Genomic DNA, 14,653 nt, shown 5'->3' with positions numbered 1-14,653 from the left:
CCGAGCAGTCTCGCTGGCTGGTGCTCCTATTCGGGCTAAGTGTGACAGACGCCGGCCTATTACCCCCGGAGCGATGGAGCGGGCGGGGAATATTTCTTCTCCACTTACACAGGTTGAAACGATTAAAGGCTTTTGATACCTTGGTGTACTCCTTAAAAACTGAGCAAATACAGCAGCCTCGATGTGGAGAACGGAAACATGGGGTGAGGGTTAATGGCGAGGTGGTGGTTTGACTTGCGCTTGAAGTTTGAGTCAGTGAATGAGCGCGACTTTCGTCCACTCTCCTCTTCGCCCACGCTCTTCTTCGGCGCCCGCCGGCCGTCTAACCGCTCCAGCGCCCCGTCGTGCCGCTCGGCGAAAAGCCAGAGTACCCGGAGAAAACCCACGCCGGCAGAGGGAGACTATGGAAACTCCACACATGGCCCACTAAAACAAATACCGTGTATTGTCAACAATTCTTAATGTAAATATTATCTAAATCTAAATCTTTTTAGGAACGCGCCCAATAATGACTAAGTTCAGAGTTGTTCTTCTGAAAAATAGAAGGTTTTGCAGCTTTTGCTTGAACTACAGATCCCATAATGTCAAATCTCGCAAAGTCACGGTCACGGCGCACACCTCGTTCATAAGTTGGTAGATGTCTTCAGGGCTGAAGTATCCTCAAATGTGTACAACTTTAAATATTTTGGACCTCACTAGTTGAAAATATAGAAGAAAAACTTCACAAATGTGTATCTACTGGAAAACCCGTGAAGAGCTTCCATTATCCACGTGGTGCCACTGACATTACTGATTTAGAAAGGCTGTCCAAATTCGAAGAGGAGCACCTTCCACGGGCACGGGCGGTATTTCACAGGGCACACCGGACGGCGTACCAGCAGGTAAAAGTCGGAGTAATTAAATAAATACAAGCTCTGCTGAGCTCGGTATCGAATATAAACAGTCGAAAGGATTTGCTATAGTGAATAATCAGCACCGTTTGGATCGTGTCCTAAGCACAGACTTTGATCCAATCACCTGAAACGCTTCATGAAAGCCGTATTTCCTAGTTTTAAATACCCACAATTATCTGTATACTTCTTCAAAGTCAGGGGTGGGAACATTTTTTGATTGGTGGGCCAAAATGTCGTACCAGAGCTCCGGCCGGCGTGCGTGGCAGTTAAGCCGAGACCCGTCTTTATCAGCTGATGTTCCATGAGGGTGTGACTTACCTGTCAGCAGGGTTCGATTCCGGCTCTGGCCTTCCTGTGTGGCGGTTGCATGTTCTCCTCAACAGTTCTTCAATTTCAAACACAATTTGGATAACCTTTCGTTCTGGTCGCTTATTTGAAAAATGCAATCTTATTTCAGGGCCGCTTATCAACACAACTGTGTGGGAGGTATTCAGCGAAGCCAGCCTTGCCATGTAGTTCATTGCTTGCCTGTAGTATCGTATTCATATTTTTTTTTTATTTCAACAAAAAATAGGGATAGAGTAAGATCAATGTCTTGAGTCTTTTCTAGCCAATTTTCAATCGGATTCGTTAAAAGGGCTTCACTTTTTCCACATTATTTTTGTCGCAATAGAAATTCTTCTTCTTCTTCGGTATTGATTCCTTCCCAGGATGATCCATTCGGCGTGGTGTCACGTTGTCATGTTTACCCCGCGCTCGTTAACCCGCATCCGTCGGGTCAGACCCGCTCGGAAGGGAGGAGGGGAATTTTTCCCTAATGTGAGGTTTTCGCTCCTCCACTGATGATCACACTGTTGTATGATTTCATTATGATGATCTGTCTTAAAGCCGTAAGGACATGATTTTTAAATCCACAACAGGGGGGAATTCTTTTTTTTTTCAGATTTTTGTAAAACGCTTTCGAAAGACTGATTAGAATACCGGAGGGGCTTGAAAATGGGGGAAAAATTCCCCTCCTCCCTTCCGGCGTAGAATGAGATCGCAATCGATTCAAAATGGTTCAAAGCTTCAGTGATAAGGACATCAAAACGAAACTTCATTAACAGCTAAACCAAACGTTTCCAATGTAAATTTCCACATTTATAGAGTGTAAAAAGACATCCTGAAGCCTGGGCAGTCATTAGTGTTGCCAGGAAAATATGGGCGGTTGCCCAAATTCCTCACAAAAAAACATAAATAAAAATTTGATACATGTCAGTAATAGTGCAAAAACTACAAAAATCAAATGAAAAAACGGGGAAATGAAAGTTGTCTTATAAAGACTAACGAAATCACGAAAACAAAAATTGAAATTCAAAAGTTTGGCAATGTTATCAATCTTACAATTTTAAGATGGGCCAGCAGCCTCATAACGTCAGCCATGTCGGCAAGGATGAGCAGGCGTGTGACAGCAGACAGGAGGGCCCGGGCAGCCCTCACCATGGTGCCACGTTTCACAGAACCCACAACTTTTCACGAAAAAGGACTAATTTCGTATTGTGACATCCTCATGGCCGAAACAGTCATCCGAGCATATATGAGGCTTTTGGGGCCGATGCTGTGCTATTTGTTTTTAACTCCATTGATTTACCTTGTGTGTACCTTGAGCTATAATGGTCTGATAATGCAAACATCAGGAGCACCTTCCCCGGGCACGGGCGGTTCCAAGCGAAATGTCGACGTTCAGGATTTAATGGAAATTTCCACCTTTATATAGTGTAGAAAGGCATCCTGAAAGCAAATTTGTTACCCGTAATCAATGAAGTGACCCTGCAACGAATGCAAGATGAAGCCAGAAATAGAAGATAGGAAAATTTAATTAAAACAATTAAAACAAAAGCCATTGTGGGTGACATTATGACGCATTAAAGCTGTTTTGTATTTTTGCTTTCCAAAAAGCCTGGCCCGTAAATCTTTGTACAATGTAGATTAGAGGTACTTATTAACATTTTGCAGATTCTCATTGATAACTTTTAGCCAACAATAATACAAAGTTACAATACCTGTATTTTTCTTACCTGGCCAAATTTGAGACACTGGGCAACTTCTCGACGGGCGCGGCGAAACGCGGCACGGCGCGTCTGACCATATACACTGTACATGAACAATTTCCGAAGAGCACTACGCCGCTGAACACGCCGTTGACGCTCATGGAGCCTAGGATTTGCTTGGTACTTTCAATGGGCTCTGTCTGAGGTGGGATTCGAACCCACGCCTCCTGGGGAGACTGCGACCTGAACGGAACGCCTTAGACCGCGCAAAATCATTTAAATTGGATTTCATTCAAATTATCATTCTGAATAATTAGGTGCGTCGCCCTGTCGCAGCGAGTCAAATCATTCAGTTGAATCAGGTGATTGACGTTAGCAGACTCACCAGAAACACTACAACTGTTCGAGACCTCAGTAAAATTCATGAGACTTCATTATCTCGCGGGACTTCACTAAACATTTAGCTTTGAAAAAAAAGAAAAGAAAAGCACCCGCCCGCCCCGTAATATATTTTGCGCCGCTAAATTATTCAGCATAAAGATAACTGAGACCGCCTGTGTTACTCAAATGTGGTTTGAAATGTCAATTTCAACAGAAATTTTGTGAAACATTAAGAATATACAAGAAATTGTAATTGCACCTCCACTCCACTAGTTGGCAGTGGCGCTCTCCTTGCCCATTGTGCGCAGCGAGTTTACAAGTGAAAGGGCGATATGGGAAATAGAGGCTTATATGCCAGAACCGCCAGTAGGTAACCTAGATAAAACAGTCAAATAATCCAAAGATACAAGAATATTTCTTTCAATCAATCTAAAATCTGATGTTATTCATGCCAGGATTTCTTTTTCGGTTTTGTTCTGCCACTGATATGAATTCAAAATATTTTACATTTGAATATTTTTTGTATTTTTATCAGGCCCTTCAGACAAATTTAAGGGAACGCTGTTGTGACGCACAAAGGAGAGACATTCTTAAGAAACCTGTACTTTTAAGGGAGCGGAGGGGAGGGAGTTGAGGTGTTTCTGGTCCGAAGGGATTAGAGACGTGAAAGGATGAAAGGTTGCTATTGATGTGTAAACAGTTTGGTAGGGGGAGTAAATGGGTCAAATCTCGTCTTCGTCTCCTTGCCTCATTACTGTCCGCATCTTTTAAAAGGTGCTTTGTTAAGCACTTTTAGACCACGGCATTCAAAGGGTTAAGGAGGTCTGTGATTGGGGCTTCGAGCGGTGTTTTTCTAAGTGTTGCAATATCTCATGAAGGAAATACTGGACAATCAAATTAATGACTTTCCAGGCTTCAGGATGCCTTTCTACACTATATAAAGGTGGAAATTTACATTGGAAACGTTTGGTTTAGCTGTTATAAAAGTTTGGTTTTTTAGTGCTGAAATAAAAGTACCGCAATGATAGGAAATACAGCAATTATAAAAGTACTGCAATGATAAAAGTACTGTAATAGTGAACATCCTTGAAGATATGGCTTAACTTGATTCATCTTATTTTTTGTTTCTCACAAGCAGTTTATTTCAAGTCTTCCAGCTTTAACTGCTCTCAAGTCAAATCCAAAGTTTTGTGTGTGTTTGTGTGTAATGAATTTGTACAAATTGCTCTGAAAATAAAAGTATTCACGCAAAAGAAAATTTAGAAAGTGCAAAAAAGAAAGAAACTGCAAAGTAATTGTGAATCACTCGTAAATTACGCTAAATAAAATTTTATATAGTGTAAAAAGACGTCCTGAAGCCTGGGCAGTCATTAATTTGATTGTCCAATATTTCCCTTATGAGATAATGCCTCTCATAGCAAATGTGTACAGCGCGAGCTGAAAATGCATTTACAGCACTAAAAAACCAAAAGGGCCTAGGACTATGCAGTGCTATTGTGCTTTGGTTTTTCCCAGCCTATGTTTGGTCAGTGAATGCAACGCGATGTTATGACTACCGTTTATGATCGCGAGACTGTTAGATGAAAGATTGATCTTGTTGAGATCGACAGGTTCAGCGAAGAGCATCGAGAGTAGAGGATTTTTTGTGTGGTTGCTTCAACATCTATTTCCCATTTGTTCTTAAATTTGAGGTATTCTATAAGTTCTTCATCAGACTTGTCTGTACACCGCACGCTGTTGCTCTCGGCCTAAGTGTTGCAATATCTCATGAAGGAAATACTGGACAATCAAATTAATGACTCTCCAGGCTTCAGGATGCCTTTCTACACTATATAAAGGTGGAAATTTACATTGGAAACGTGCGACCTGAACGCAACGCCTTGGATGGGCAACACTTCTGTGTTGCCTCTCAATTCCTCGGTTTCCCCATGAGACACAACCCCCATGCCACTCTCCAGGTGATATATTGGTTACATTATGACACAAATTTGCACCTGAGAGCAAGGAGCACGTTGTGCGTCCGTCACCTTTTCCTCGGCCATTGTTAGAATAATATTTGGAGGTTAATACAATGTCTTGGGAAAATTGTTGCTGTAACACTGTAGCTGTTTTTTATTTTTTTTTTTAAAAAACAAAGGTGTGTTCTTGATTGTATTTTTCGGGAGACTTTTATTAATTAAGCATTTTTAATTAATATATTTGTATATTAGTTTATAGCTGTTATAAAAGTTTGGTTTTTTAGTGCTGAATTGGTTTAGCTGTTATAAAAGTTTGGTTTTTTAGTGCTGTAAATGCATTTTCAGCTCGCGCTGTACACATTTGCTATGAGGGGGCGAGACTACAGGCGTATATGTCAGCGGCCTGCATGTACTATCCTGCGGGGACAGTCTGCCGATAGCTCGACTTCTTTACAATGGGAGCCATCCTTCTTTCTCTTCCAAGGCGTTCTTTTAATAGGGACTCGATGAAATTCACTTGTGCTCCATTTGGGGTCTGTGCAGCTTTATTCACGACAGTAGCACCGAAAGAAGCAGTGGTGGTTCGAATCCCTCACAAGGAATACAAGTTGAGTATGTACAACTATGGATCAAGATATGGTTCAGATAAGGACCATTTCTATTTATTGAAGGGAAAAGGTAGGTAGCTCATCATTAAACGGCCGGTCTCGCTTCCTGCCTGTGCCTCCCCCCACACTCATCTACAAACACACCACACCGTGCCCGGGGAAGGTGCTCCTATTCGGGCCAAGTATGACACACGCCCGCCCTCCTCCTCCGGAATACGATGATTTGTACAGCGTTCCTAGAATATCGCAAAGAGCGCCTCAAACTGCTTTCGGCAGTCTCTCCGTCTCTCCTGCTGGTATTCCCCTGTAATCTTGTCAGTGTGCATGTATGTGTGCTCCAAAATGACGAGGCAGCCAGTCAGTCAAAGGGCACTTGAAGTGAATGAGTCAGTGTGACATGCCCTTTCCAGTCTTCAATAAATGTCATGTTTTGACTCGTTCGCAATTTACCTTTGTGACTGTGCTCATAATTGTCATCAGGCCGCATCCTCTTGAAGATTCCTCACGTTATTTGGAATAGAGAGCAATGAGCAAGGCGTGAGAGAAATGTTTTGGAGGGTTCAACTGTGAACTCCTTGCCTTTCTGCCCAAAACAAAGGCTAGTCATTGTTGTGAGCAAAGGCCTTTAAGTCAGCATCAGGCCCCTTAGCCACCCCATCCCACACAGTGTGTCGAATATGAACAGGAAGTGAGTTATGAATTTTTGAAAGTCCGACTTTTGCCCTTTTTTATTCATTTTAGCAATTAGCATGCTGTGCGCCTCCTTGCTCGCCTCCTCGTTTAGCACGCTACTTGGTAGTGGAGTCGCTTATTTGCCATCACGTAGCTTGTTGCTGCTGCTGTGCACAGACTTACATATCGTTCAAATAAAGTCCGTTCTGCTGCGGCGCAAGATAGCTTGGCGCAGGGCATTAATGTAGCGGGGAAAGAAATCACTTCCGGGACAACGAGCGTCAAGACCTCGTCGGGAATTAGGATACATGAATAGCAGCGAATACGACTTCCACTTTGTAGTCTTCAGTTTGCGTTACTTGAGACGCAGTCATCCTCCCCATCATCATGCAGCGGCTGGCAGCTGGTACCTCTCTCTTGACTGTGTTTCCTTTGTTCTTGGACGCGCTGAGGGAGGGGTCTTTGTGTGGAGGAAGACACCAGGCGGCCCCAAAGAGCAAAAACGCGGCAAATACTAATTACATCAACCCTTTGCCATCTTGCCCGAAATGCCGTCGGGCGACAAGCGTAGAAAGGGCGTGTTGACCAGGTCCTTCCTGTTCGGGAAGAGTCGCGACAGCGGCGGCGGCGAGCAGGACAGCAGCGACATCGAGCGTGAGTACGAGGCCCGCGGGCCGCAGTCGCCACAACTTCATAGCGTTTTCCCGTGAAAGCCCTGCAATGACTTTGGGTGGCTGGGAAGGCAGGAAGGAGAGCACTGAGGTGACAGAGGCTGAGGAGGCGGGATGCAGGCCAGCGGGGACGGCGGAATGCTGCTCGTGGACTTGCAGCGACCAGCCTTGGTGTAGCGGCCCAAGACGTGAAGGGAGCTGGGACGAGCCTGAGGAACGGGGGAGTTTGGCGAGCTGGAGCAGGGCGAGGAACTTGAATCTGAACGGACAACAACAATAAGTAAGAGAGGGGGAGAGAAAATCTTCGTAATTGCCTTTAGAACGAACCCATGCATTATTTTATTATACGTCTACTCCACAATAAACGAGGTGCACGGTTTTAAGTGACTTTGAAAACTGACATCTGGGACTGTTTATTTAAGCCTCGCCAAATAAGGTTCGAAGCTAAAAAAAAAAAAAAACCCTGCATGGATTTAAACATGCTGGCTCTCTGTTTTCCTTGGAGAGAGAAATCCAGCAAGCGCCTTAACAGTGGAGAGTGCCTGTTCATCTCTGATTTGATTTGATATTTTGACATGAGGGTGGGATGATGCTGCACAAGCTTTGCTACATTCGGAAGGCTAAGTACAAAGGGTGACCTGAATGCATGATGTGCATGACCAGATGGGGTCCAGAACTTTTGCACCGGCAACCGGTGTTGGCAGGGGGAGCTGATAGTACTTGTTGCTAATGCTAACAAATAGATGCTAGCCAGTGGTAGCCACTAACGCCGGAGGCTTGTGTCCTGACGAGGGACCAAGACCAGTTGCAGAGCAACTACGATTCTCTGGTGTCAATCAGGTCTCAGTTTGCCCCCAGACGATAAAAAGGGCAAACATTCCTAAAAAACGCACGCCGGCCGGTCTCCGCATACCGGGTTCGGCTAATATTGAACATATTCACGATACATGAACATAAGAGCACGCGCGAATTAAGGTGGCTATACAGTCGTCCCTCCTCGATAAAATATTTTGTAAACATTCAAACTGTTCGCGATAAAGCGCGAGACGCATCAACACAAAGGAAATATACGCTGAAAACTCGTTTTCAACGTTGCCTTTTGATCATGTGACACTCTGAAGAAGGCGAAAGACTTTCGTATTGTGACATCCTCAAGTTGCTATTAATTTGTTGCGCGGTTTAATATTCTCGTTCATGGTCGACAAATGGTATGCATTTCCAACTTGTTATTTGAAACAAATCCAAAACCGTTTTTATTGATTGTTGACCTGTTTTACTTGGATAATTAGGCTTTCCGCCTCTCATAGCAAATGTGTACAGCGCGAGCTGAAAATGCATTTACAGCACTAAAAAACCAAACTTTTATAACAGCTAAACCAAACGTTTCCAATGTACATTTCCACCTATATTTATTATATATATTGTTTATTTTTTTTAAGCATTTTTGAAGGTGCGCTGCTACTTCGCGGATTTTCAGTTTTCGCGGTGGACAACAGCGCCCTGGGAAGCCTGCCCCTGGCCGCCAGACAGGTCGCCTAGGTAACGGGTGTAAGTGTGGGCCACCAGCAACTCCGGCTTCTCCTTCCCAATCTGAAAATCAGACGGAAAAGATGTTCGGTTAAACTTAGGGGCCGCTTGGCACCGCCCGTGCATCTGAGTCATGTTGCCGGAGCTTTTGTTGCCACAGAGTACAATCGGACTTTTCAGCACCTTAATAGCCACGCCTTTTGCCAAAACGTCACAAAATTCGGCAGAGAGTAAGATCATTGTCTTGAGTCTTTTCTGACTAATTTTCAGTCGGATTCGTCAAAAGGGCACCGTGCAGTACGTGAAAATTAAAATTAAAAAAAATTTTTGTTGAGCACCGCCATCCGTCACGCGTCACTCGTCCTCTCAATCGACTGCTGACCAGTCCGTTTTTTGTATCTGGTGGACTGGGAAGGTTATGGCCCAGAAGAGCGCTCGTGGATCCCGGGTTGGTCCATTTTGTCAACGTGGGTTTTACAACGCAACTAATGAAAATGTGATGGCATAAAAGTTCTAAAAATGTGCATATTAAAGAATAATCCATATCGCGAGAAATTGAGCAATTTTACCTCTAACAATAAATTCCCCCCGTGGACTAAAATCATTCCTGTTGTCAGGATTATAGCAAATCCATAAAACGAAAACGGCTGCTTTACAAGTCACGTTAGAAACAGTCATTTTACACAAAGTATTATTATAAAAATCCCGTTTTCAATGCCTGTTTGACAATGAAGCCCATGGTAGCCACCAAAATATGAACCTATATATTTTTTTTAAATGTATTTGCACGATGGCACTCATCTTTTCCATAAAAAAAATCAAATAAAAAATGGATGCGCATATTGATCCCAAATACAATAATACTTTTCGTCCACTCTCCTCTTCGCCCACGCTCTTCTTCGGCGCACGCCGAACAAAGCAAACACAGTCAAGAGAGAATTGCCATTTTCAACACCTGGATCTGGGGCCTATTTTTATTCTACCAAAAATTAGCACAAACTGGCATATTGTGCTATGTTGAACACACTTTATTGTCTGTTACCGCAGAGAACTCAGATCTATTCTCACTCTTTCTCACCTCTACTCAGAAAAAAATTGTCTCAAATGCCAACTTGTCGTCTCCTCTCCCACAGCTTTTCTCCGTCATTTTTAAGTGCGAGCTGAAAATGGGAAATTTACATTGGAAACGTTTGGTTTAGCCAGCTGGTTTCCTCTCACAGTGAGGGCCTTCAGTCCTGGGCCAAGCCCGCCAAGATCACAATCCAAGATTTCTACCACGGTTGACTTTACCTCTCTTTATTTAATTCGTTTTCTACATTATGTCATTACCAACGTTTCCAATGTACATTTCCACCTTTATATAGTGTAGAAAGGCATCCTGAAGCCTGGAAAGTCATTAATTTGATTTGACGCTGCATATGCCAAATCAGTATATACAGTTAATCAGACTCTGCGGCACCGTAATAGCCACGCCCTTCGAAGGAAAGTCACAAAAATAGGGATAGAGTAAGATCAATGTCTTGAGTCTTTTCTAGCCAATTTTCAATCGGATTCGTTAGGACACGATCCAAGATGGATGAAAAAAAAAAAAAAAAAGAATCAAGATGGCCCATTTTTCACAAACAAACGACGAGAATTTCGTATTGTGACATCCTCATGGCCGAAACAGTCCCGGCTACAAATTCAATTTTAGGACAATATGAAGCATGAGCTCATGTACGTTGTGTATTTGGTTCATTTTTTCCCATGAACTGTACTAACCCGTGTACAGACTGAGAGAAGTCTGTTTTCCCACATTTCCTGAAACACTCAACCAGAGCTGCTTTTTTTAACATTTCTCGAGGGCCATGGCAGAGCCCATTGAAAGTACCAAGCAAGAACAAAGCAAACACAGTAAAGTGAGCATTACCAGGTGCCGGTCCGTTGGACAAACAGGGTTCGCGGTTAACCGCTTCCCGATTGCCCGGGGCAAGTGAAATTTGGCCACGGGCAAGGTAAAAGCTCTCAATTTTATTTTCTCCACTCTTGCTCTAAGATGTCAGTTCATGCAGATGCCAATTAAAGAGGATGTTATGTCACTGACATGTGTCACAAATCAATCATCTCCATGACTGAATTCAAAAGCACGTATCCATTTTATGCTTGAGAGCATTACCAAATGCCAGGATGGCAGAGCGGTCGAAGGCGTTGCGTTCAGGTCGCAGTCTCCCCAGGAGGCGTGGTTTCGAATCCCACCTCAGACAGAGCCCATTGAAAGTACCAAGCAATAACAAAGCAAACACAGTCAAGAGAGCATTACCAGTTGCCAGGATGGCAGAGCGGTCTCAGGCGTTGCGTTCAGGTCGCAGTCTCCCCAGGAGGCGTGGTTTCGAATCCCACCTCAGACAGAGCCCATTGAAAGTACCAAGCAATAACAAAGCAAACAGGGTGTCCCCCGCCTACTGCCCGAAGACAGCTGGGATAGGCTCCAGCATGTGCCCGCGACCTTGCCCACCCCTGCTCTATATAAATGCAGCCTCTCTGCCGTTGTGACTTATATTTCAGTCCCAGGTTGTCTCAAAATTTTTTGTTTCCGAAATACTATATGACGGGGGCGGGGCTTCGAAGTTTTCACTTAAGATTTCCTTCGCCGCAATGGACAAAATGCTTAATAACTCTCTCCACTGTACTTAGTTTCCTTATGATGTATTACTCCCAATTCCGTCGTTGCCGTGGTTGCAAAAAGGGGGGGAGGATAACTTGGAACCATTAATCATTCACAATTGTGAAAAACTTTTTAGTTCCTCTTAAATGTTAATTAATCCTCATTTTGGGACAATTGTATGTTTACAGCTTTGTGACAACACTTTGGCACAAACAAGAACACATGACCTTTCAAGTTGTCTTTTAATAACACTAATTTGCGTAACTGCTACACTTTGACATTAGTTGACCGCTGTTGTGGACCAGGGCGTCACCTTTTTCCTGCTCAGTTTGCGGTAAATGCTTCACTCAAAAGTCTCATTTAGTAATGCACACATGAACACACAGTGGGGAAACGCATGAGAAGGGGCTTTCTGCTTATACACAATTAAGGCAATTTTTGTGTTACAACGTTAAAAAAAAACAATCAAACCATCTCTAAAAAACAATTAAAAAAAGAAAGAAAATAAAAAATAAAATATTGCCATTATTTACATCATGAGAGCATCTTGGCGCAATCTATTTGCAGAAAAAGATTTCGCAAGAGGTACCCTTTTTCTTTGTGACATTGTTCAAGTCATGCAAAGCGTCGAGCCAACGACTTCGGGAAAGTCGCAGGTACACGTCATCTCTTCCGCACTGGCACCATTCAATGTTGTTGAGCCTCCGGTGCCACCAAATCATTTTGACACCTTCCAACAACCGCTCTGCTCTCTCTCTCCCCGTATATATATATATATATATATAAATATAAATATTTATATATTTATTATATATATTGTGTAGAAATTATTATTGGGGCCCGAGCAGCTCTGCAATTGAGGTGTCTCCCTGTATCACCCCTCACACTCGATCTCGATCTCGATCTCGTTCTCGTTCTCGTTCTCGTTCTCGTTCTCGTTCTCGTTCTCGTTTATGCAAGTTTGTCTGTTCGCTTTATTTTGAGAAACCAATTCCAAAAAAATTATTATTATTTTTCCGATTGTTCGATCGCATTTTTGACCCCCGAAACATGTATAAAATATTTATGCATAATTTTGCACAGTGACACATTCCTAGGGCCCGAGCAGTGACCGCTGCGAGGTCCCTATTGTTTGTCCGGACCGCGCGAAACGTCGCCACCGATCGTGTCCTTTGTCGTAGTCCATCAACTTTCAAGCGCATCTATCCTCATTAGCCTTTCTATAATCTTGATTCTGGCACATATGGATGGGAGAGGCGGCGGGGAGGGTGAAATGAGTTAATTTTACCAGTCTGGAGCAAACTTGAAAGTATATCGCCACTCAGAAGTGGGACATTTATCTAGGAGAATTATAATTGAATAGATAAGAATATATTGAGTTTGCTTATTATGCCGCGTGAAACAAATGGAATTATTTCATTCAATAAATTGCTTTTCATTCGGTATAGGTTAAATATCGCAATGATTTATCGCAATATTCAACAATGCATATAGCGTTTTTTTTTTCTTCCCCCCCAATATGGTGCTGCTCTACTTTCCATCTTTTTCTGTGGAAAGTATTGATTGTAATTAATCCAATCCGAGGTTCCACAGTATTTCTAAGCGCAGAAGCTGCCATTTTGTTTAGCAACCATGAGCTGACACCTCCTCAGTTTTGTCCTTGTGACTTATTTCCAATGCAAATTTGACCCTCACTTCATGTTGTGGATGCTTCGGAAGGAATTTAATGCTTATCCATTCCAAAGTCAGCCTGTTTAAAATTTTACCGAAGCAGGTGAGTACTGAGCGTGCTCCCTCAGGACCTGGAAAAAATATATATAATGTATTTGTTGTCTATGCTGTATTTACTTTGTTCCTGCTAGCTGCTCACCTGATGCTAACTAAATGACAACGCCGTCTAACCGCTCCAGCGCCCCACAGATGCGAATGTGTGTGAGTGTGTCACTTGAAACACTGCACATGCACTGGCACATCTGAAACCCAAGCAAGTCACAGAGATGTGCTTAATTTTCAAGACGAACGTGAGTTAAAAATAAATGCCTCACATAGCAAATGTGTACAGCGCGAGCTGTAAATGCACAATTAATGTGGAAAATACTAAGTCGGGTCCACAATAAAATGTGCATGTGGAGGCTGGTGTTAGTCAAAACTGTTACAAGTAAAGCTGGTCTTCGGTTTAAAATGCAATGAACCCCAAAAAATAGGGGAAGGTGCTCCTCTTCGGCTTACTGTGACGCGAGCATGCCCTCCTCCTCTGGAGCTTCCATTCGGTTAAACTTAGGGGCCGCTTCCAAAATAAAAGCGCATGGCATACAAATGACAACTTTGGATTTTGACAAGGGAAAACAAATGCACGGCAAAAGTCACAAACAACATTTGTGAGTTTGTTCTAAGTTTGCCCAAATGGAAGCTCCGGAGGAGGAGGGCGGGCGTGTGAGACTCTCGATACAGCACATTGACAAAGTTTTTAATGCAATGTCTATATTTTAATCAAGATAAATATGACATTTCATCACCAAGCTCGAACAGTGCAATGCCACTCCCACAACTTTTCATGAAAAAGAAAATTTTTTTTATTATTATTTATTTATTTATTTCGCTTGGCACCGCCCGTGCCCCCCAGGAGGCGTGGTTTGTGTTCCCTCAAATTTTAGAACCCATTGTGGCCTGCCAATCAAAAAGTTTGCCCACCCCTGACTTTTTCGTCTTCTTCAGAGTGTCACATGATGGTGTCTTGTGACCCGTCTTTATCAGCTGATGTTCCATGAGGGCCGTCTAACCGCTCCAGCGCCCCGTCGTGCCGCGCAGTAACACTGGGGGCCAATTTTAGTACCTTGTTTAACATTTTGTTATTTTGCCATTCAATTGTTTTGAGTACTTCCTGCTTCCCAGAAATTGGTAATATATGTGTGTGATATGTGTGGGTGTATGTATATATATATATATATATATATATATATATATATATACACTGAAAAAAGTTATTCAAATATGTAAAGTTTACATAAGGTAAGTCTGTAAACCTAATAAGAATAAAAAAAAAAATCTAAATTACCAAGAATCTGCCCGAATAGGAGCACCTTCCCCGGGCACAGGCGGTGCCAAGCGGCCCCTAAGTTTGCCCAAATGGAAGCTCCGGAGGAGGAGGGCGGGCGTGTGTCACATTTGGCCCGAATAGGAGCACCATCCCCGGGCACAGGCGGTGCCAAGCGGCCCCTAAGTTTGCCCAAATGGAAGCTCCGGAATGCACTGTTCTAAGAATCTGTTTA

The 14,653-nt window shown here is 43.1% G+C and overlaps 1 protein-coding gene across 1 annotated transcript; it reads left to right on the top strand.

Moving 5' to 3' along the window:
• The first annotated feature begins 7,065 nt into the window (after positions 1–7,065).
• On the top strand, positions 7,066–7,493 carry LOC148316163 (uncharacterized). The gene is made up of 2 exons (XM_088287043.1): positions 7,066–7,196; positions 7,285–7,493. The coding sequence occupies exons 1-2, from the start codon at positions 7,091–7,093 to the stop codon at positions 7,491–7,493; spliced, it is 315 nt and encodes a 104-aa protein (XP_088143169.1). The 5' UTR covers positions 7,066–7,090.
• Positions 7,494–14,653: the final 7,160 nt, after the last annotated feature.

Source organism: Idiotropiscis lumnitzeri, chromosome 22, assembly GCF_059441095.1.
Source record: "Idiotropiscis lumnitzeri isolate Australia: NSW breed Sydney's pygmy pipehorse chromosome 22, RoL_Ilum_1.0, whole genome shotgun sequence".
NCBI lineage: Eukaryota > Metazoa > Chordata > Actinopteri > Syngnathiformes > Syngnathidae > Idiotropiscis > Idiotropiscis lumnitzeri.
This window is presented reverse-complemented; position numbering and strand designations above follow the sequence as displayed.

Excerpts from the sequence above, each read along its gene's own strand:
- LOC148316163 (XM_088287043.1), top strand. The coding sequence starts at position 7,091 with ATGCCGTCGGGCGACAAGCGTAGAAAGGGCGTGTTGACCAGGTCCTTC. Across the intron at positions 7,197-7,284 it reads GGACAGCAGCGACATCGAGC|GCAGGAAGGAGAGCACTGAG; the intron begins GTGAGTACGAGG and ends GTGGCTGGGAAG.